The sequence below is a fragment of the Sinocyclocheilus grahami genome, unplaced genomic scaffold (assembly GCF_001515645.1).
Source record: "Sinocyclocheilus grahami isolate Dianchi unplaced genomic scaffold, SAMN03320097.WGS_v1.1 scaffold910.1, whole genome shotgun sequence".
Lineage (NCBI taxonomy): Eukaryota > Metazoa > Chordata > Actinopteri > Cypriniformes > Cyprinidae > Sinocyclocheilus > Sinocyclocheilus grahami.
In genome coordinates this window covers 513,384-536,008 of record NW_015506089.1, presented here as the reverse complement: position 1 = coordinate 536,008, position 22,625 = coordinate 513,384, and the positions used below count along the sequence as shown (strand labels likewise).

The following is a 22,625-nucleotide window of genomic DNA, read 5'->3' as shown; positions in this document are numbered from 1 at the left end:
AAAATGTTACCATCTTTGTAAAAACAAACTACAAATGTGGAAAACTGTCATGTTTTTGTCAGTGTATAAGTAGCAAGCCCTGACTTTCATCAAAAGTGCATTTCTGTGAGCAGAGGTTTTATTTTAGATTTACTAGACATGAGAAACAGAAGGAATTTAGTGCATTTGGTTCTGGTTTGAATCTTTTAACGCTTCATTTAGGAATTCGGGAGAATGAAAATGTTTTCTGAATAAGAACCGGTTTTCAAATCCCAGGTCTAGTTTTTACCGAGGTACAGATCAAATTAATATCTGTGAGAGGAATTCGACAGCCTCAGCCACAGATGCTGAGCTGCACTTGTTAGATTTGAGTCATTTGGTATATATTAACACCATTTCAGTTAATGAATTTCATGTTTTCTTTACTATACATTTAAGTTCAATCTGTAAAACTTAAAATGCTGCTACCATGTTTTTACAGCAAAGTTCTGCCATCCACATTTGCAGGTTTTTTTCCCTTTTAACTCTTTCCCCGCCCGCGTTTTTGAAAAAAATTGCCTGCCACCGCCAGCGTTTTTTCTGATTTTCACTAAAATTTCACGGCCCCCAGAATATTTTGTTGTATATACATCAAAATAAAGATCAGACCCTCTACATACAAACAAAAATTCTAGCTTATTTATTCTAGCTTAATGCATTGTTTTTTGAACACATGGCATTTTTATCAAATACTACATCTGGATCATATTCAGTAATATTTCTGGATTGACATTTCACTCTGTAACATTAGGCAGTTTTCACTGTTGATGATCGCATTATTTTTCATATGCATACACTTGCATATGAGATCGCTTGTTTCCACGTCTTCCTCGTCTGTGTTTTTGATCGGCACTTTCTAGACTCATTCAGGAGATGCGTAATAGCGGCCCCGAGCGTATATAACAGTCAAAACACGGAAACACGGAAAATTCCGAAGCGTTGTCTCATGAATAACGGAAAATTCTGTGTTTGGCGGGGAAAGAGTTAATCATAAATTTACTGAATCATTCTGCGTGCAAATAGCAATATAAGTATAAATATATATGTATATATATATATATATATATATATATATATATATATAAAAGTATTATATAATTTGTTAGTGCATTTAAGATACAGATAAATTAATCCAGAATATTATTTTAAAAGATGCAGTTTTTTATCATTTACAAATACTGTGATTTTTCAAATGCTACCAGTTTTTCAAATGTTGTGAATATGTATCTTGTCGATCTTAGTTATAATTATGGTTCCTTTGATTGAACAATTGAATAGCAAGCCGTTTAATAGCAAATGCTTAACTTTTAAGATGCTTTTTGAATACATGCATAAATATTGAGAAGTTGTTGCTAGATTTTCCAGAATATTCTTTTAAAGGATGCCGTTTTCTGTCATTTACAAATGTGAGTGATTTTTCAAATGTAACAAATTACTAATATTGTGAATATAAATGTTGTTGATCTATTTGGCAACACTGGTTAAAATAAGGTTTTCTTTGATTGCAAAACTTTATGCGTAACTGTTAAGATTCATACCACGTATAATCAGAAGGCTGAAAAACGTGCATTTCTTTCTTTCTGCTGTATTTTTTCAGCTCTATATTATCCTATGGGTAAAAATACTGTGGCTATGTAACCATGACAACAATGCACTAGCCAGTGCTCACTGTATGAAAGTTGGCGCGTTTCCCGCGTGCACACTAGAGGTCCGCACTCACCAGTCTGCTGATCTCCTCCTGTCTGTCTGGTGCTGATCGCGCTGTGGCTTTGATCATGGTGGACGTTTGATTATCTGTCAGTTTCTTGATGCACCGCTGTCCTGCTACAATATTACACACCTACGAGAACAGCAAACCATATCAGAACAGAGAAGGTCTTCTATGGCCGTTCTAACCATACGGACGACAGCACTGACCTCCAGGGGCAGGTAGGTGTGTTTCTGCTCCTGGCCCACCTGTAGGCAGGGCAGGTGGGGGTATTTGAGCTGCAGGTTGTACTTCTGCTTGAAGTATTGAGCCACGGTACATTCCACCGTCTGTCCGCTCTCAAGCTGCAGGGGAAACCTGGAGACACGAGCGACAGATCTTCATTCGCTGATCACATTTCAAGATTTAAATCAGAGTTTAGACAGATTAGCAGTTATCAGACAAACTATCTGACTGCAGAAAAAAAGATGCATTTCATACAGGCACAGAAGTAACTGTTAAGTAACAGGGTTAACTCAAATTTAAATCATAAAAAAAAAATTTTGATACCTGAATTAAAATAAATGTTAACTGACAAAAAAAATAAAAGTAATTTTATTTGAGCTAGTTTCCAAGACAACATTTTTTCCATTTTACTTGATGTACTAAAATAACGGGGAAAAAAATTAATTATAAACTATACAGATATATTTAAAACTCATAAAAATGACAAAAACACACAACAAATTTAATACAGTTTTAACTCAAATTAACATGAAAGCAGCTTTTATAAAGTTTAAAAAAATGTATAAATTTTATTTATTATATAATGATATCATTATTTTACTATTTGAATTCGTTGTTGAAATATAAACATTTAAATGGTGCCTGTAATAAAAACCTGTTTTCCTGAGATTTATTCAAACAAACATTAAATAATAAAAACAACACAATAAGTAAAAATATAATGAATATGTAAAATGGACACATTTAGCAAATCCTTTATTTATAGAGACACTGAGAAGCCAAAATGCACAGAAATGCTAATTAAATGTCATGGTATCGGTCAACGATTTCAATCCTTCGAAACAATTTTCAGGACTTAGGACTAATTACGAACTCAAAGTATGACCGTTATGAAAAATGGAAAAAGTGTGAAATCCCACATGAAAATGATACTACGAATGCTGAAGGCTTCAGAGAAGGTTTCGCAGCACAATACTCACGTTTGGTGACTAGCAGGGCGACGTGTGACGTTACAGACGCGGTACTTTCTTTTCATTTGACCACAGTGCGTGACCTCCACCTTCAGACCTGACACCAACAAAACACGCAAAAACAACGAGTTAAGCAGTGTCATGAAAGCTTGTTTTGGCCATTTTTTGAGGTTTTTAAAACAACAATTCAAACCACAAAAAAATATATAAATCGAATTAGGGCTGCACGATTAATCGAATGTGATTGTCATGCACATTTTGTTATTAATGCCGGTTCTGTAATCAGCAGTAAATCATCATCACGTGCTTTCAGATGGAGCAGCATTTACTACACAGAGCCGTAGTTCACTGACAAGTTACGCCAAAAAAAATGTTTATGCGATTTTATTGCACGATTAATCGTTGGCGATAATGACAGCTGTTTGCGTAGCTTCTCAGTGAACTACGGCTCTGTGAAGTAAATGCTGCTCCATCTGAAAGCATGTGAAAATACCACATTTAATAACATATTTTTACTCCAAACTCACTTCATAACGTCAGTCGAGTGTTTGAAATAAATCCTTCTGTGAGATGATGTGGCTTCTTACACAGAATAAGGCACGCAACATCTTTCATAGTATTCTAAGCCGTGATAAAGGCACTGCATTATTATATACTTTATTATAATGAAAATTATAATAATAATAACTCCGATAAACCATATATTGTCATAATCGTGTGTTTATTAGTCACGTTGAATCAATAAAAGCAGTTGAATCTTCTGTTTATTCAACTGCAGCGATAGGCATTTTCTGGGTTTCTTCTGCGAGGCGTATTTGGAGTTTCAGCGCGAGAGCGCCCTCTGGCCTTTGGATGGAGATTTACTGCTGATCACAGAACCGTGCTTCACTGAAAGATACGCATGACAATCGCAGCTTCTGTCGAATCGCGATCTCGATTCCATTTCGATTTATCGTGCAGCCCTAAACCGAATGCATTATAAATGAACTGTATATATTTCCAGTGTACGATTTAATTGACAGACAATACGTCTGTGTTATGTTTTTTTACTTTATTTAGCAGTTTTCTGCAACAGATCCAGCACCATTTCAGCAGAGTTAAGTAAATAAACTGGGCGCCACTTCCAGCCACAGCAGTAATTACGGTCTTCGGCGTAAGACTAAAATGAAAGGCCGGATCCACAACAGAATTCAGGATTGCATCATTAGATTTTTAAATCGATGTCTGTGTAAAAGCATGATATCAAAATGACTCATCCAATCCACTTCAACAAATAAATCACAAGACAAAGCCGTGGCAGGATGCTGAGATCATCCAGTGACTTCACCTGATACCTCATCTCAAACTATTAGGGGTGTAATGGAACACATATTCATAATGAAATGTTCAGTACAGGTCTTTCTGTTCGCTCCGCATGTGTAGTGAGCGAATGCAGTGTTGTTTTAACCACTGCATGTGCAGAACTTCTGTGTGTGGAAAGTAATATGAAATGTACACATCCAAATAGGGCTGGGTGATATCAGCAAAAATATGATCACGATATTCCATATCATACTATATCGATATTTATCACAACTTTCATGTATTGATTGTGACATGTGATTTCCACATGCCTTGTAGAATGAATGTAAACATGACTTATTTATTCACAATTAGCTATAAATCCCCACATAACTTGTTTTATTTTCCCCCTAAATTCTGTGTTTTGTGTTTTATTTTTTTCTGGATTCAGTTTTTATGATTTAATAGAAATTTATCAACAAGATTGGTGTCTAATGAACTACTTTGACAATTGAATCAATCTTAAAATGTATTCAAATGAAACAATAACAATACATCCATAACAAAACTTTGCATTTTTATTTTTTTGTCAAATAAGATGCTGCACAACAGAACTAAAAAAAAAATTACGACATGAAACTAAAATATTTGGCATTCAAAGGTGGCAGAATTTCAAATCTTCAAATCAAATTTCAAAACAGAACCATAAACGCCAGTAAAATAAGTGTGCTGCAGCAGGTTGAAACAATATTGACAGACCTTTTTTATTTAAAGTCAGAATTGTAGTTTGTCCAGTAAACCACTATTTAATAAAAAAGAAGCAATTTTATGTTTTGTTTTTCTTTGCTGTGCCGAAATCATACCAAAGCGTGACTGCAAAACTTGGTTTGAAATGTCATTTTTGTGTAGTGGTTAACTCCTATAAAACAGCCAAAGGTTGGCAACACTTTACACTTTCTAATGGTTGTCAGGCTGTTACTATGCAGTTCCTAAAGGTGTTCTTAGTAGTGGTTGCCAAGGTATTTTGTTTTGATTGTTAGAATGTTGCTAAGGCATTCAGAATAAACCAATAAGCCCCAAGAAGACGTGGTTTTCAGTGAATTTATAACAGCTAAGGGGAGTTATAAACCACGTATACAACCCCCTTAGCTGTTATAAATTCACTGTAAACCACGGCTTCACGGGGCTTATTGCTTTTATAAAACGGTTATTGCATATACGTAGTAAGGTTTCACAAAATAAAACAGAGCAAATCAAATGTAATGATATTAATAAAAACATTATTCTTCCACCAAACAATGTAGTTCCTCAGAAACAGTTGTGGTTGCAACAAAGTGGTTTGCAACACACAAACGTAAACAAAGGTGTGTGTTTGTAGAGTAATTTACAACAGCTTCGAACTTGGCTCAACCAATTAGAATCAAGGACCGGAGCTATCCGTTTTATAAACCCACCTTTGATTTCCTTGGTGAAACGGACCCTTTGCGAGTCGGTAAGCGTCTTCGGCTGCTCGTCGATGTTGCGGATGTCCAGAACTTCACACATGAACTCTATGACAGGCTGAGCTTTATAAAAGGCTGTTGCAGATACTGAGAGCAGTGGAAATGGAGAGTTTGAATGTATACAGCATGCTTTTAAAAACACTGAGCAATTAAGAGATAAAAGACGTCTGTCATACCATCAATGTTGAGCATCATCTTCCACATGGCCGGCCGGACAGACTGATGGAAGCCGAACCACACCTCTCTGCCTCCACCCAGAGGATGATAGTAGCCTTCAGGAGGAGAAAAGAAGGAGCGTCCCACTGGGGTGTACCTGCAGACGGGACGGTCGGTCACAATAGTTAAGACAGTAAAGCCAGGGGGAAAATTTTTATTTGATTGAGTCCAGTAAACCGATGCATGTTTAAAAGGAGTTGAATTTGTTCAAAACTCAGCATGATTTGATTTGATCCGATTCAATTTCAAATAATTATGCTATTGTGGATTTTTAAGTGCATTTATATGATTATGTGAATGGTTCTCCTAATGTGTCTTAGGTTATAAAAGAAAAAGACAAACTACTTAAGATTGCTTATTGCACCAAAGAACTAAAGTTAACCTATTAAATGTTTAAAGTAAGCTTTAAAGTAGCACTGTCAAACGATTAATTGTGATTAATCGCATCCATAATAAAAGTTTTTGTTTACATAATATATGTGGGTACTGTGTATATTTATTATGTATATATAAATGCAAACACATGCATGTATATATTTAAGAAAAATATGTTATTTTTATATATTAAATATATTTATATATAATATAAAATATAAGTATATGAATATATAAATGTATAAACATGTAAATATTTTCAAAATATATGCAGTATGTGTGTGTATTTATATATACATAATAAATATACACAGTACACACATATATGTAAACAAAAACTTTTATTTTGGATGCGATTAATCGTTTGACAGCACTAATATATAGTAAAAAGAAATAAAAAAAAATACCAACCACCAACCAGAGGCTTCTATTATTATTTTTAATATGTTATATTTTAGATTATTTAAAAAATATTTTGCCTGACTGACAGGGAAGCTCATGGGGCCTGGAAAGAAACAGAAAAGAACAATCTTTTCAAAAAATACTGCTGGCAAAAATATTTTAATATAAAAACATTTTAATACATGAAAAAAAAACATTATATATACTTTTTTATTTTATATATAATTTTAAATTATTATTGTTAAATTATATATTGTTTTAATATTTTTACATTGTTTTTTATTATATTTTGATTGTTAGCCTATTCTGTCTTTATTCTTTGTCTTTAAACGGACCCTTTGCGAGTCGGTAAGCGTCTTCGGCTGCTCGTCGATGTTGCGGATGTCCAGAACTTCACACATGAACTCAATGACAGGCTGAGCTTTATAAAAGGCTGTTGCAGATACTGAGAGCAGTGGAAATGGAGAGTTTGAATGTATACAGCATGCTTTTAAAAACAATGAGCAATTAAGAGATAAAAGACGTCTGTCATACCATCAATGTTGAGCATCATCTTCCACATGGCCGGCCGGACAGACTGATGGAAGCCGAACCACACCTCTCTGCCTCCACCCAGAGGATGATAGTAGCCTTCAGGAGGAGAAAAGAAGGAGCGTCCCACTGGGGTGTACCTGCAGACGGGACGGTCGGTCACAATAGTTAAGACAGTAAAGCCAGGGGGAAAATTTTTATTTGATTGAGTCCAGTAAACCGATGCATGTTTAAAAGGAGTTGAATTTGTTCAAAACTCAGCATGATTTGATTTGATCCGATTCAATTTCAAATAATTATGCTATTGTGGATTTTTAAGTGCATTTATATGATTATGTGAATGGTTCTCCTAATGTGTCTTAGGTTATAAAAGAAAAAGACAAACTACTTAAGATTGCTTATTGCACCAAAGAACTAAAGTTAACCTATTAAATGTTTAAAGTAAGCTTTAAAGTAGCACTGTCAAACGATTAATTGTGATTAATCGCATCCATAATAAAAGTTTTTGTTTACATAATATATGTGGGTACTGTGTATATTTATTATGTATATATAAATGCAAACACATGCATGTATATATTTAAGAAAAATATGTTATTTTTATATATTAAATATATTTATATATAATATAAAATATAAGTATATGAATATATAAATGTATAAACATGTAAATATTTTCAAAATATATGCAGTATGTGTGTGTATTTATATATACATAATAAATATACACAGTACACACATATATGTAAACAAAAACTTTTATTTTGGATGCGATTAATCGTTTGACAGCACTAATATATAGTAAAAAGAAATAAAAAAAAATACCAACCACCAACCAGAGGCTTCTATTATTATTTTTAATATGTTATATTTTAGATTATTTAAAAAATATTTTGCCTGACTGACAGGGAAGCTCATGGGGCCTGGAAAGAAACAGAAAAGAACAATCTTTTCAAAAAATACTGCTGGCAAAAATATTTTAATATAAAAACATTTTAATACATGAAAAAAAAACATTATATATACTTTTTTATTTTATATATAATTTTAAATTATTATTGTTAAATTATATATTGTTTTAATATTTTTACATTGTTTTTTATTATATTTTGATTGTTAGCCTATTCTGTCTTTATTCTTTGTCTTTAGGACATTAGAACAGTAGACAGGAAAGTAGGTCATGTTGGATTTGAACCCGAGTCCCCATGAGCCAACAGCTCTCATATGTGCTAAAGATGTGCATTATATAAATCAACAGCCAAATCATTGCAACTATATCATGAATCTTTAATATAACACCCAGTCTTTTGAGCCGGTCAAACACAGTTTGTTGTTCATCCATTGCTCAGAGTCATTCTCCAGGAGGATTTGCTAGTTTGTTTACGACGAAAGCAAGAAAGACTCAAGGGTTGCTTTAGCAACTGGTGCCTCACTAACCTTGTCTATGATTTAATGGGCCTGGTGAAAAATCCAATTAAATGTGATTGTTTAGCTGGTGGTGAGATGAGAGTGTTTTACACAAGAGCCTTGATATCTTTCTGACAGCCCAGTCACACCCACCTCTGGCTGTAATGAGATACACTTGTGGAGTGACCAGACATTTGGAAGTGGGAGGAACACCTTCCCCGTTTTAATCGAAAGTCTTGACTGGGCATAATCGAGAGAGCGAGAGAGAGAAGACCAGTAAAGCCAGGGGGAAAATTTTTTATTTTAGACAAAAGTTCTTATTTGATTGAGTCCAGTAAACCAATGCATGTTTAAAAGGAGTTGAATTTGTTCAAAACTCAGCATGATTTGATTTGATCCGATTCAATTTCAAATAATTATGCTATTGTGGATTTTTAAGTGCATTTATATGATTATGTGAATGGTTCTCCTAATGTGTCTTAGGTTATAAAAGAAAAAGACAAACTACTTAAGATTGCTTATTGCACCAAAGAACTAAAGTTAACCTATTAAATGTTTAAAGTAAGCTTTAAAGTAGCACTGTCAAACGATTAATTGTGATTAATCGCATCCATAATAAAAGTTTTTGTTTACATAATATATGTGGGTACTGTGTATATTTATTATGTATATATAAATGCAAACACATGCATGTATATATTTAAGAAAAATATGTTATTTTTATATATTAAATATATTTATATATAATATAAAATATAAGTATATGAATATATATAAATGTATTAATATAAATATTTTCTAAATATATACTGCGTGTGTGTGTATGTATATATACATAGTACATATACACAGTACACATACATATATTATGTAAACAAAAACTTTTATTTTGGATGCGATTAATCGCGATTAATCGTTTGACAGTGCTACTTTAAATACAGGCTACTTGGAACATAAAGAGTGTGATGTGCCAATAATAATAATAATAAAAACTGCTTTTTAAAAAGATTGTATTTATTTCCATGAGTTTTATTGGTCTAGAAATAACAATTATAAAATTCCCTATAATTTCCAGGTTCTCCATGATTGTTAATTTAATGCATTTATTAAAAAAAAGTAATGATACTTTCCCAAATTATGATCCATTCCTTTTTTAACATGTAAAATCTTTTCTTGACAAAAACAAATGATTCACATTTCAAAATGATTATGGTCAACTTAAACCTTAAAAAAAAAAAATCATTTTGTTATTTGAAATAAAATACAAATTATTTAACTTATTTTTACTTCAGTTAGCCAGGCAACATTAGCCATTTTCATTTCGTTTAACTTATATTGAAATAAACTAAAACAATTTATTATTTTGCAAATACAACAAAATTACTGAAACTTTCAAATTAAAATATAAAAATTGTAAAATATAAAAATTATTCATTCTAAATATTCATTTCTCTCAACTATACTAAAATTACACAAAAATTACATACTTTACATTACATACTACAATTCAAGATGGACAAACGGTATGCATCAGCACAATCGATGGCTCTGAGAAAACGAGTGAATTGATAAACCCCTAATGTTTGTCTGTGACCTGTCAGTCCGTGAGCAGTGTACCTCATGGAGGCCAGGTGTCTCATGGCCACGTCGAGGGCTTGGACAGAGTCCAGCGGGACCTGCAGACGTCCGCTGACCAGCGTCTCCTGCAGCAGCCGCCACGACACCTTGGCCAGCCAGTTAATGGACACTTTAAAGATGCGATCCTTCCCCTCGCCGGGGATGGTCACCTCGAAATCAACCTACAACATCAGACGAGAGGCCCAGAATGAGAACAGCATGAAACTGCATTAATTACATTACATATATTACAATCAAGGCTAGGGATGGAAATTATAGAACAAAAATCAAGTTGCTCTGAAACAAATGGATTAAATCAGAGTTTTAGAACTGAATCACTGAAACTGATAGTTTGAACTGATTCACAAAAATGAATCAAAACTAACTGAAATGGAACATTAATGACAGGAACGTGTAGGACATTTAATAATATCACATAATATAATCAAGATTTTCACAATGCTTAACCCTGTAAAACCTGACATATAAAATAAAAGCTTGAAAAATCTTAATGTATTGAATCTTCAGACAAAATCTAAAACAAAGTTTGCATGCATGTTTGTTGTTGAGTACCATATTTCACACACACATCAGGCTCATATAATCTGATATAGTGTGATTGTTGAGGAAAAAAATGTCAATTTTATTCAGAGGCCCAAACTGAGTAAATATTTGCAATTTGTTGCAGATGCTGATATTTACATGAACAAAACGTGATGAAATTCTGATGCTTACAAAAAAAAACAGTATAGCAGATACTTACATAAAATGATATAAATATCAGTCGTCACTCTTTATCTCCAATAATATGTCTTAGTAAGATATTTAAATGCTTAGTTTGATGATCGCAACATATAATGCAATACAATACAATGATGATTGAGAGATGAACAAATAAACGTTCCTCAAAAACCTGACGATTAGATTCGAGACTCACTGATTTAAAAAAAAAAAAAAAAAAAAGGATGTGTGGATAATCAAGTAAACTTAAGCTGCTTCAGTCTAGGTTTATATGGTTAAAATGATCTCCCCAGTAGTCACTATGAATATATTGTGAATCTTTTAAGACTAAATGTTATTTGCTGTGAATATGGCAAACCAATATCTTATCGAGCAGCTCTTTTACATACCTTTTCGCTGCCTATAGGTAACGCTAAAACAGTGTAGATATTCTTCTTCCCATCATACACCGGCTTTCGGTCACCAAAGAGCTGCGGTTTGAAATGTTGGACCATGTACTCCACAACCTCCCTGTGAAGAGTCACATTTAGGAGACGATTGTGACTGACATATTCAGCAAACCTGATCTGAACATTATTTTGTGACGCTGTATGATACATGTACATAATTCCACACCAAGGCTGCAATTATTGAATGAAAAATATAGTAAAAACAGAAATATTGCGAGATATTATTACAATTTAAAATAAACTGTAATGTATTTCTGTGATGCGCAGCTGAATTTTCAGCATCATTCCTCCAGTCTTCAGTGTCACATGATCTTCAGAAATCACTCTAATATGCTGATTTGCTGCTCAAGAAACATTTCTGATTATTATCAATGTTGAAAACGGTTGTGCTGCTTCATATTTTTGTGGAAAGATCAAAAGAACAGCATTTATTTGAAAGTGAAATCTTTTGTAAATTATTATAACTGTATTTACTGTCACTTTTGAACAATTTAATGTGTCATTGCTGAATAAAAGTATTAATTCAAAAAAATTCAAAAAATTAATTAATAAAAATCTACCTGACTGCAAAATTTTGATAATAATAGTAATAATGTATTATATACTTTTTAAAATTATTTTAATACTTTTATTTATTGTATTTTTATGATTTTGTTAAACCTACTTTTTAAACCTGCATTTAATTACTGGTGAAAGAAAATATGTGCACTAAAAAAGGCAATGAAAAAAGTATATGTACTTCCATACACTGAATATATACTTATATGTAAATATATATATATATATATATATATATATATACACACACATGTAAGAACAACTGATGAGCTGTAACACATAACTTCGCTGTGTAATTAAAGTGCCCTTATAATGGATTTTTGAAAATGACCTTTCATGCAGTGTGTAACAGCTCTAAGTGAATGAATACATCCTGCAAAGTTTTAAATCTGAAAGTGCACCGTGTATGAAGTTATTGTCTCTCAAAAGAAAGAGTCGACTCTGAATCATTGAAACGAGTCGTTTTTAAAACGAATCCCAAGCCGTTTCATGTTGACGTCAACATGAAACATTAGCATATTGCCCGCCCACTTGTTGGTCTTTTCTCCTTGGTCTGAATGAAAATGCAAATTCATTCTTTGCCACTAGGTGCCGCTTTTGGAGCGGTAAAAATAGCGGTTTCCCCGGTAACGCTGTACACAAAGCAGCACTGCGTTCACAAACGCTGCTTTATCAGGCATTACAGGCGAGATGAAATGAAAACCAATCACCGCAGACTAGCGTCACGCAAAGGAGGGGTTTGGAAAAATGAATCGTTGAGCAAATCGTTTGGGAGTCCTTGAGCAAATAAGGTAAAAATAAATGCATATTATAAGACAATGAAAGTGTTTTTTGACCTTGCATGCATGTCCACCTGTTGTTGGGGACTCCCAAAACCAGAATATGAACCTTTCATTACCCATAATAGGGGCACTTTAAAACAACTGTGCTTTTTACATTATTAGCATCCTTTTCTGCCTCAGAAAGTGTTTGATATTTAAGGGTCTGATGGGATTGTGGTGCACAGAATTTGGCTCAGATGCGCCCATGCAGTGGTGATGGCACAATGATGTCACTTTCACACTCATCCTCACGCTTGTGCAGATGCATCGAGAATAAACCAGGCTTAAGTTGTATTTAACTCAGAAGGCAGACAGCTTAGTTGAACTGAAAATACAGTTACGGGATGAACAGGATTCAAGTGTTGCCTGTGCACATCTAGAGGAAGATTTCATTCTAAAAACCTTTTCAGGGAAGAACAGCATGAGGAGGTTCCTTTCTAGGTCACGCTTTATGTAATTGAGGTAACTGAAACATTTTGACCTCTGTCACCGAGCCATGCAAATCTGCAGGCTTTGATTCTACTGACCCCAATGATTTTAGAGAAATAGCTAACGATAGGGGAAACTTTATCTCAATTCATACTGAGGAAAGACTAAGCCTGTCAAGATTATTACATAATCAAAAGCTAAACATGACGCTTTGTCGTCTTGAAATATTTTGATGGCTAAGAAAAAACATAACTGGCCAAATTTAGTCTGAATTTCAAGTTATTCAATATTAACATATTGTATTGTTGACAGTGTGAATGCAAAGTGGACTAAGACTAAAGAGGAACAAACATAATTTTTCATGCCAATCTACCTCAGATTCCAAAATCAGCATGATAAAATGAATACGCTTTTAGTTTTATATTTTTAGTTTTCATTTTAATTTGAGTCATTTAGCTTTCATTTATATTATTTTCAGTTTTAGTACTTCAAATTATTCTTTTTATTTCAGTTAGTTACTAAAGTATTATTTCTCATTTTTGTGTTTTTTAAATATAATTTTTTCCATCTAATATTTATTTTTCACAAAAACAAAAAAAGACAGTCAATTATAACAGAATACAAAATAAATATTATTTTATGTAATTCTACTGCTGATTCCAAATGCAATGTGGGGGGAAATGAATTAGCTTTTATTTTTATATTTTCATATTTTAAAAGTTTTAGTAGTTTTGTAACTTTTAAAATATTTTTATTTAGCTCATTTGTTTGTATATCTTATTTTTATATTTATATTTATTTCAGTTGGTAGTTTAGGTTTAGTACTTAAACATGTTTATTTCACTTAAAATTTCTAATTTTAATTTGAGTTTTTATCCATTATTTAAATTTTATTTCAGCTTTATTTCAATAAACAAAAACTTTATTCTATCCCAATCTGATAAGAAGAGACAGACTATTATAACTAAGTCTTTAGACTAAAGTGGAACAAAAAATAATAATTTTACATGTGATTCTACCTCTGATTCCAAATTCAATGTGGAAAAATGACTTTACGTGAAAATTAATTTGTATGACAATTCATTTTAAGCATTTATTAATGTGTGTATATATATATATATATATATATATATATATATATATATATATATATATATAGCATGTATGTGACCCTGGACAACAACCCAGTCATAAGGGTCAATTTTTCGAAATTAAGATTTATACATCATCCGAAAGCTGAATAAATAAGCTTTCCATTGATGCATGGTTTGTTATGATAGGATATGATAGGAGATACAAATATTTCAAAATCTGGAATCTTAGGGTGCAAAAAAATCTAAATATTGAGAAAATCGCCTTTAAAGTTGTCCAAATAAAGTCCTTAGCAATGCATATTACTAATCAAAACTGAAGTTTTGATATATTTATGGTAGGAAATTTACAAAATATCTTCATGGAACATGATCTTTACCTAATATCCTAATGATTTTTGGCATAAAAGAAAAATCAATAATTTTGACCCATACAATGTTTTTTTGGCTATTGCTACAAATATACCCCAGCGACTTAACACTGCTTTTGTGCTCCAGGGTCACATATATGTGTGTCATATAAATAGGTGACAGCCCTAGGAATGATTATGGACATTTGAGATTTACCTGTTGACCCGTCGAGGACACTTATCAGGTTTGATGTCCACTTCATAGTGGTACACATCCATTTTTGGGATTTCCACCTCGAAGTAGTTGGCAAGCAGCTTGATGGGTTTGCCAACGGTGCCCATGCCCGGCCTGCGGGGCGCCTGGAACACCTGCTGCAGGGGTGGGGGGTACGGCCCGGTGGGCACTGCGGACGAGAGACATACAGACAAAGAGACAGACAGAGAGAGAGAGAGAGAGAGAGGTCATTAAGCAGATAGGAGGTTATAAGAGCGAGACACGGTGAAAGCAGGAGTTCAGGGGGAGTTTGGGGGATTATGGGACTAGAGATATGGTGACAGGAGTGTGTATGGAAACAGGACAAAAGCACGGGAAAGAAACAAAGAGGATGGTGACTAAAACGGGAAGGGGGTAGGAAGGCAAAAAACTGAAAAAGAAAGGAGGATCAGGGTAAAAGTATACTTAAGAGTGAACTCAAAACTAGTGTGCAATCGACAGTCATTCTGACCATCATTCAATAATCAGAACAAGCAGCACAGTTGATAATGATTTCCAACACTTTTCACACTTTTCTAGTGTTTTGGCCACAATAAACAAGATGTGGAAGATGCTGACTTGTACAATATATTTCAAATATAAATAAACAAACAAACAAACAAATACAAAAAATAATTAAATATAGTATAGTAATATTATAATGTTCATTGATATCATATCAGAATTTGGTCTGTTTTAAAATATTACATTGATTTTTGATGTTTCGCAGCATTTCAAATTAAAGGCTATAAAGGAAATGTAAACATATGTGACCCTGGACCACAAAACCAGTCATAAGGGTCAATTTTTCAAAACTCAAAAATGAAAATTAACCCATAAATTACTCACCCTCAAGTCTTCCTAGGTGTATATGACTTTCTTCTTTCAGACGAATCCAGTCGGAGTTATATTAAAAATTGTCTTTGATCTTTCAAGCTGTTTCATGGCAGTCAGCGGGTGTTGCATGCATCAGTCCAAAAGAAGTTAAATAAAATGCGCCCATCCATTAAAAAAAAAAGTGTCTCACATGGCTCCGGGGGGTGAACAAAAGCCTTCTGTAGCGAATCGATGCGTTTTTGTAAGAAAAATATCCATATTCAAAACGTAATAATCACTTTAATGTAGCTTGCACTCACTGTTGTACACAGAAGCAGCTCCAGGCGGATGACGTATGAGGTCAGCGTTGCGCATGCGCCGCTCAGAAGTGATGCACGCGGAAGCGCAGGGGAAAGATCAAAACAACGGTCACTAATTAGAAGTACAAAATGAGGATTTATAAAGAAGAATGTCGGAGGATTTCGATATAAGCCAAGAGGAGACTGGTTTTCCTTTGCTAAAGTAAGGAAACTTTGCTTCCTTTGCTCCTGTTAACAAACGCTGGTTTTCACGAGACTCACCGGCACATGCGCAGCACTGAACTCATACCTCATCTGCCCGGAACTGCTTCCAGTGTACAACAGTGAGCGCAAGCTACATTAAAGTGATTATTACGTTTTGAATATGGATATTTTTCTTACAAAAAGCCCTGGTCTGAAAGAAGAAAGTCATATACACCTAGGATGACTTGAGGGCGAGTAATTTATGGGCCAATTTTCATTTTTGGGTGAACTAACTAAGGCTGCACGATAAATCGAAATGGAATCGAGATCGCGATTCGACAGAAGCTGCGATTGTCATGCGTATCTTTCAGTGAAGCACGGTTCTGTGATCAGCAGTAAATCTCCATCCGAAGGCCAGAGGGCGCTCTCGCGCTGAAACTCCAAATGCGCCTCGCAGAAGAAACCCAGAAAATGCCTATCGCTGCTGCTGAATAAACAGAAGATTCAACTGCTTTCATTGATTCAACGTGACTAATAAACACACGATTATGACAATATGCGGTTTATTGGAGTTCTTATTATTATAATTTTAATTAAAATAAAGTATATTTATAATGCAATGCCTTTATCACTGCTTAAATACTATGAAAGATGTTAAACAATAACATACAAATAACCATATAATCATGTACAGTTAGGATAACAAAATAAACAGACTTATCAACGTTTAAAATGGAAGAGAAAACACCTTCCACATGTGTTGTTGTTGATGTTAAAGGTCATGTGTCCAATCAAGCTCTACTTTGTTTTGCCGGAAATTTAGTCAAATTAGACAGATGTCAATGGCTGTGTAACAGGCCCTCACCCTCTAAACCATCTACAAATACACAGGTCAAAGAAAATACACTAGCAACGAACATGGTTTGCGCAGACAATGAACATTATTATATAAACATTATGAAGACGTTTAGAAAGCAAAACTTTCAAGCCCTTCTCATGTTAATACTTTTTAACATTCTTGTGTCCAGTGTTAGAATATGAAATTGAATCATACTAAAATATTACACTATTTATTACCATTTTAAATAAAACTATATTTACTTAGTGCTTTTTATTCGTTTTTGTTTTGTTTGCTTTTTTCTCATTTATTTGTATTTCAGTTTCAATTATAGTTAACTAAAACTAAAACCATAACAAACTTTCAGTAGCTTTAAATAAAATAAACTTATATTACTTAAAATAATATATTTTAAAAAGCTTAAATTATCTAATTTTCATTTAGTTTAGGTAGATGTTCTAAAATGACTAGCACTGAAGTAAAAATTTATAAAAACAATAGACATTTAAAAAACAAAAACTAATAACAAAAGCACAACAAATTTACTTAAACATCAACTAATTCAAATAAAAACGTTAATAAAAACTATATTATCTCAATGATACAACACTGTTCTTTTTTAGCTTTAGTCATTTTAGTACTCCATTTGACTTATTACTGCATTTCAGTTAGTTGCCAAGGTAACATTTTTTCCCCATATATTTATATTTTTTATTTTAGCTTTATTTCAATAAACAAAAATGATTTTAATAGCTTTAGTTTACAATAACACTTGTTGGGTCTGTGCAGATCATGGTCATTTTAATGCATTTCAGTGTTCGATTTCGAAATTGATGTTGGTCATTTGTTCATGCTAAAATATTTCATTTTATTCCAAATTGATACGAAGAGAGTGAGACAGACATTTATTACTAAGACTATATAGACTTTTGTTATGTGCATTTTCATTTTTATTTGTTTTTTCTTAACTGAATATTTCTATTTAGGTTTAGTTTATATTTATTTCAGTTTTAGTTTGACTAATTTTGGTATTTAAACTTATTTTTTCATTTAAGTTTTTTCAGCTTTACTTTCATAAACAAAACTATATTAATAGCTTTAGTTTACAATGACAACACTGGTAGGGTCTGTGTAGATAATGGTAACTTCAACACTTTTAATTTTTTTTTTATTGATATAGGTCATTTTTTTCCATGATACTTTATTCTATCCCATAAGTATAGAGACAGATAATTATAAGTAAATCACTCTTAGGTTGACATGGTTTCAAAACAGATTTGTTTGAGTATATCAACCAGCCTGACGCAACAACATTCCACCAATGGCAATATTTGGGAAACGTGTTTGAAAACAGTCATTTTGCGACACACGTCGTGGCACAGAAATTACACACATCAACATTTTGAACCAGTTTTGTTATCCAAAGTAAAATCTGCATCCCGAACTAAAACTATTTGTGAAAGACTAGTCTAAAGCGTTGACGCCTTTAACCTCTCTGCCTATGAAGAACACTCCCTCCATCATAACAAAGACCCCAGCTGCCCTCCTTCCCGAACAGGGGGAGCCGGAGGAGAGGAGCCCCCCTCACCTCCACCTCAGCACACACAAACACAGGGGCCCCAAAACATTCCCAGCCTCTCCATAGCAACCGCACAGCAACACACATTGTCATGGAGATCAGGAGACCAGGGATACGTGGGGGTTTTGGGAGAGCCGGACCTTGGCCTTATTCATCGTATAGTGTCAGTGAGCACCTCGACATTACGCCGAGACAAGGTCATCAATCTTATCCTACACGGCCCGCTTTATAGCTCGCCTGTGATTTAAGAGGCGCTTCGGAGAACTCTCGTATGCTTTTTTTCTGCAGGATATATACTCTGCTAAGTCTTGATCAATGGCAAACTCTATGTTCCTACAGCAGAGTGAATGCAGGCAGCGGCAGATGGCTAGAAATGGAGCCAGATCTCAAGAAACCAGTAAACAATGGCAGCTCTCTGTTAGGGCTGGCTGATAGATATATACATACATATAGATAGATAGCTATATATAGATGTGTACATAACATATTTGCTGCTGATATAAGACTAAGCATCATTGAGAATATTGTGCGATTTGCCCACTACATTTACTAAAGGCTGTAGTCCAGCTCTATATATGCTTCTGATGCCAAAGAAATTCAACATTTACACTATATTTGCAATTATTTTGATAGGGATATAAAAAGAACTTCGAAGTTTATTAATTTCTTTGCTTCAGTTCAAACTGTTCATTTCAATGAATCAACTCAAAACCCTGATTTAGCTACTTATTCAACAGGCAAATTTTCATGGAAGTTTCTGCATGGCATTTTAACACTTTACAATAAAGTTAACAAAACATCTACAGCATTAATTCATCTTAATTCATGTCAATTTTAACATGTACCGAAACATTTTCAAAAGCAATCTGACATTAACATTTAACATTAAGGTTAATGAATAGTGTAAAAAAAATGTTAATACATGCAAATGAGAAAATATTACCATAAATATATATATTTTTTAAATGATCTGTTGACAGATAAAAATGATTAAAAAACTAAATGATTCAATCGATTAAGAAGCAGTGGAAAACATAGATTTTTAACAAAATGACGTTAGACTTGAGTAGCAAAACCATGTTAGAGTTTGATAAATTTCTTTGCATTAGTTCATACTGTTCATTTCAATGAATCAATTCAAAACTCAGACTTTTGCATTAATGCTCGAAGGTTTTCATGGAAGTTTCTACATGGAATTTCACATTTATTCACTTAAAAATCTGTAGCACTTTACAATAACGTTTCATTTGTTAACATAAGTGAACTACATTAGATTAGTCAACATTGCACTAAAAATAAAAAATATTTCTACAGCATTTATTAATCGTGTAACATTTTTAAGATCGAAGTTATATCAGTTAACATTCGTTAATGCAATGTGAACTAACATAAACATTTAATACATATTTTGTGTATCACATATATAATGTTCAATGTAATGTTATATTAACATTTAACAAGGTTAATAGATGCTGTAAAATATATTGCTCATTGTCAGTTAATGCATTAACTAATGTTAACAAATAAGACCTTATTGTAAAGTGTTACCGAAAAAATGTACAAAGTGTGGACAGAATTATTATTTAATATCAAATTAATTCAATATCTACTGACAAGCAGAGGAAACATTGATTTTTAACAAAATGCCAATTCTTCTCGCCTCTCTTTAAGCTATTTCAGAACAAATGCATAAGTATATACTGAAGGCATCAAAAGGCTGAAAAATCTATTTTGTTATATATCAGCCCTGCTGAAAGCAAAAGTGGGCAGAATTGTGACAGAGGAACAGAACCAATATTTTGGGCTGGAGTCCCAGATGTCCTGCTATTGAGGGCTCAAGAGCATAACGCACTGAAGTGTGCAAGATCCACAGAGACGCCACCTGGCCAGTGCACAGCCCCTGTGACCCTTCCCCTGCCGCTCATCAATAAAGGCCACCCTCAGAGTCACACAAACAACTACATCAACACGTTTTGCTCTAGCAATGGCCTTTTCATGAGCAGGGTGTCTGATATACATACGCAAATATTATGTGTCAAATATTATATACGCACCCAAAACTATTGACAATAAGTGACTAAAAGAGAGCTATCACAATGACAAACATTCATTTGTAAAAAGTCAAAGCCTGCAAAAATAATAATCGTTTCAAACAGGCTTCTCAAAATATCCTGCCCAACTGCCATTGGTCAGAGCAACAGATAGTCCCGCGGCCCGCCCCAAACTCACAGCACTGGCTTTATTTCAGTTTAGCGGTGTGCGAAACAGATTCCTAAACGTATTTAGTGCACTACATGGACTGCGTGAGATGAACATCAACAAAAAACACTGAGAAAAAAAACGTCCTTGTAAAATGTCAACTCCAATGTAAGCCACTGAATAAGAAATATCAGAATTAGCATTAGCTTGAATATGATTTATACTTTAAATATCTGCAAACGTATTAAATGTATAGTTATTATATGTGTAATTATAAATACAATTTTAGACTTAAAACAAACAACTAGACAGTTTATTCTGTGCAATTAAAAATGTAATGCTCATATATTTAGGCTTCAATACAGATAAGTAAAATATTAAGACCTATAACATTTATTTATATATTGCAAGATTTAGTTCAAAATCTAAATCTTTTCAAAAAAAGAAAAAAACTTTTTTAAATTAAATTTATTTATAATAAATAAATAGTTAGAATTTAAAGTCAAGTTAATTTCCCATCCTTTTTGTAACCTTGGTCTTGCAACAAATCACACGATTAAACTGTATGTTAAACAGAATACAAGAACTATAGTCAATTCTTACCATACCTATTGTTAAAATATGTAAAATGTTAACACACTAAGACAACATTTTATGGTCATTTCATGATTACACTGACTTTCAGTTGGCAAAAAAAGCTAATTGTCCCTACTAAAAGTTGAGGAATTATTTTAAACAAACAAACTAACTAATAAATAAATAAACGTGTTTTCATATACAAATGTACATTTCTTAATGCTGTTATTTCAGTTTAGCGGTGTGCGAAACAGATTCCTAAACGTATTTAGTGCACTACATGGACTGCGTGAGATGAACATCAACAAAAAACACTGACAAAAAAAACGTCCTTGTAAAATGTCAACTCCAATGTAAGCCACTGAATAAGAAATATCAGAATTAGCATTAGCTTGAATATGATTTATACTTTAAATATCTGCAAACGTATTAAATGTATAGTTATTATATGTGTAATTATAAATACAATTTTATTCTTAAAACAAACAACTTGACAGTTTATTCTGTGCAATTAAAAATGTAATGCTCATATATTTAGACTTCAATACAGATAAGTAAAATATTAAGACCTATAACATTTATTTATATATTGCAAGATTTAGTTCAAAATCTAAATCTTTTCAAAAAAAGAAAAAACTTTTTTAAATTAAATTTATTTATAATAAATAAATAGTTAGAATTTAAAAAGTCAAGTTAATTTCCCATCCTTTTTGTAACCTTGGTCTTGCAACAAATCACACGATTAAACTGTATGCTAAACAGAATACAAGAACTATAGTCAATTCTTACCATACCTATTGTTAAAATATGTAAAATGTTAACACACTAAGACAACATTTTATGCTCATTTCATGATTACACTGACTTTCAGTTGGCAAAAAAAGCTAATTGTCCCTACTAAAAGTTGAGGAATTATTTTAAACAAACAAACTAACTAATAAATAAATAAACGTGTTTTCATATACAAATGTACATTTCTTAATGCTTAGCCCGTTTTAGTTTTTATGACTTTTCTATTTTTTAAGAGGGGTGTGCTTTGCTTTGTACACCCCTCACAGTTTTTTGTTTAGTTTTTTGCATTAAAAAACGGTGCAAAACGGTTTGAGCTTGAACTTGCCCCAGGACTAAAAGCATGTTTATTATACATTTTGGGAGACAAAATAATTGAA

General features: G+C 33.0%; 1 protein-coding gene across 2 annotated transcripts in view; it reads right to left on the bottom strand.

The window, feature by feature from the left end:
* The window catches only part of LOC107564099 (protein argonaute-1), a 35,045-nt gene extending 19,951 nt beyond the window's left edge, over positions 1 to 15,094 (bottom strand). For both annotated transcript variants that reach the window (XM_016249095.1, XM_016249096.1), the window contains exons 1-8: positions 14,910 to 15,094; positions 11,384 to 11,504; positions 10,254 to 10,435; positions 7,233 to 7,369; positions 5,658 to 5,792; positions 2,932 to 3,019; positions 1,936 to 2,083; positions 1,739 to 1,858 (exon numbers count right to left, since the gene is read on the bottom strand). In XM_016249095.1, the coding sequence (XP_016104581.1) occupies positions 1,739 to 1,858; positions 1,936 to 2,083; positions 2,932 to 3,019; positions 5,658 to 5,792; positions 7,233 to 7,369; positions 10,254 to 10,435; positions 11,384 to 11,504; positions 14,910 to 15,034 (1,056 nt within the window). In that variant the 5' untranslated portion in view covers positions 15,035 to 15,094. The remainder of the gene's footprint in view (positions 1 to 1,738; positions 1,859 to 1,935; positions 2,084 to 2,931; positions 3,020 to 5,657; positions 5,793 to 7,232; positions 7,370 to 10,253; positions 10,436 to 11,383; positions 11,505 to 14,909) is intronic.
* Between the last annotated feature and the right edge of the window lie 7,531 nt (positions 15,095 to 22,625).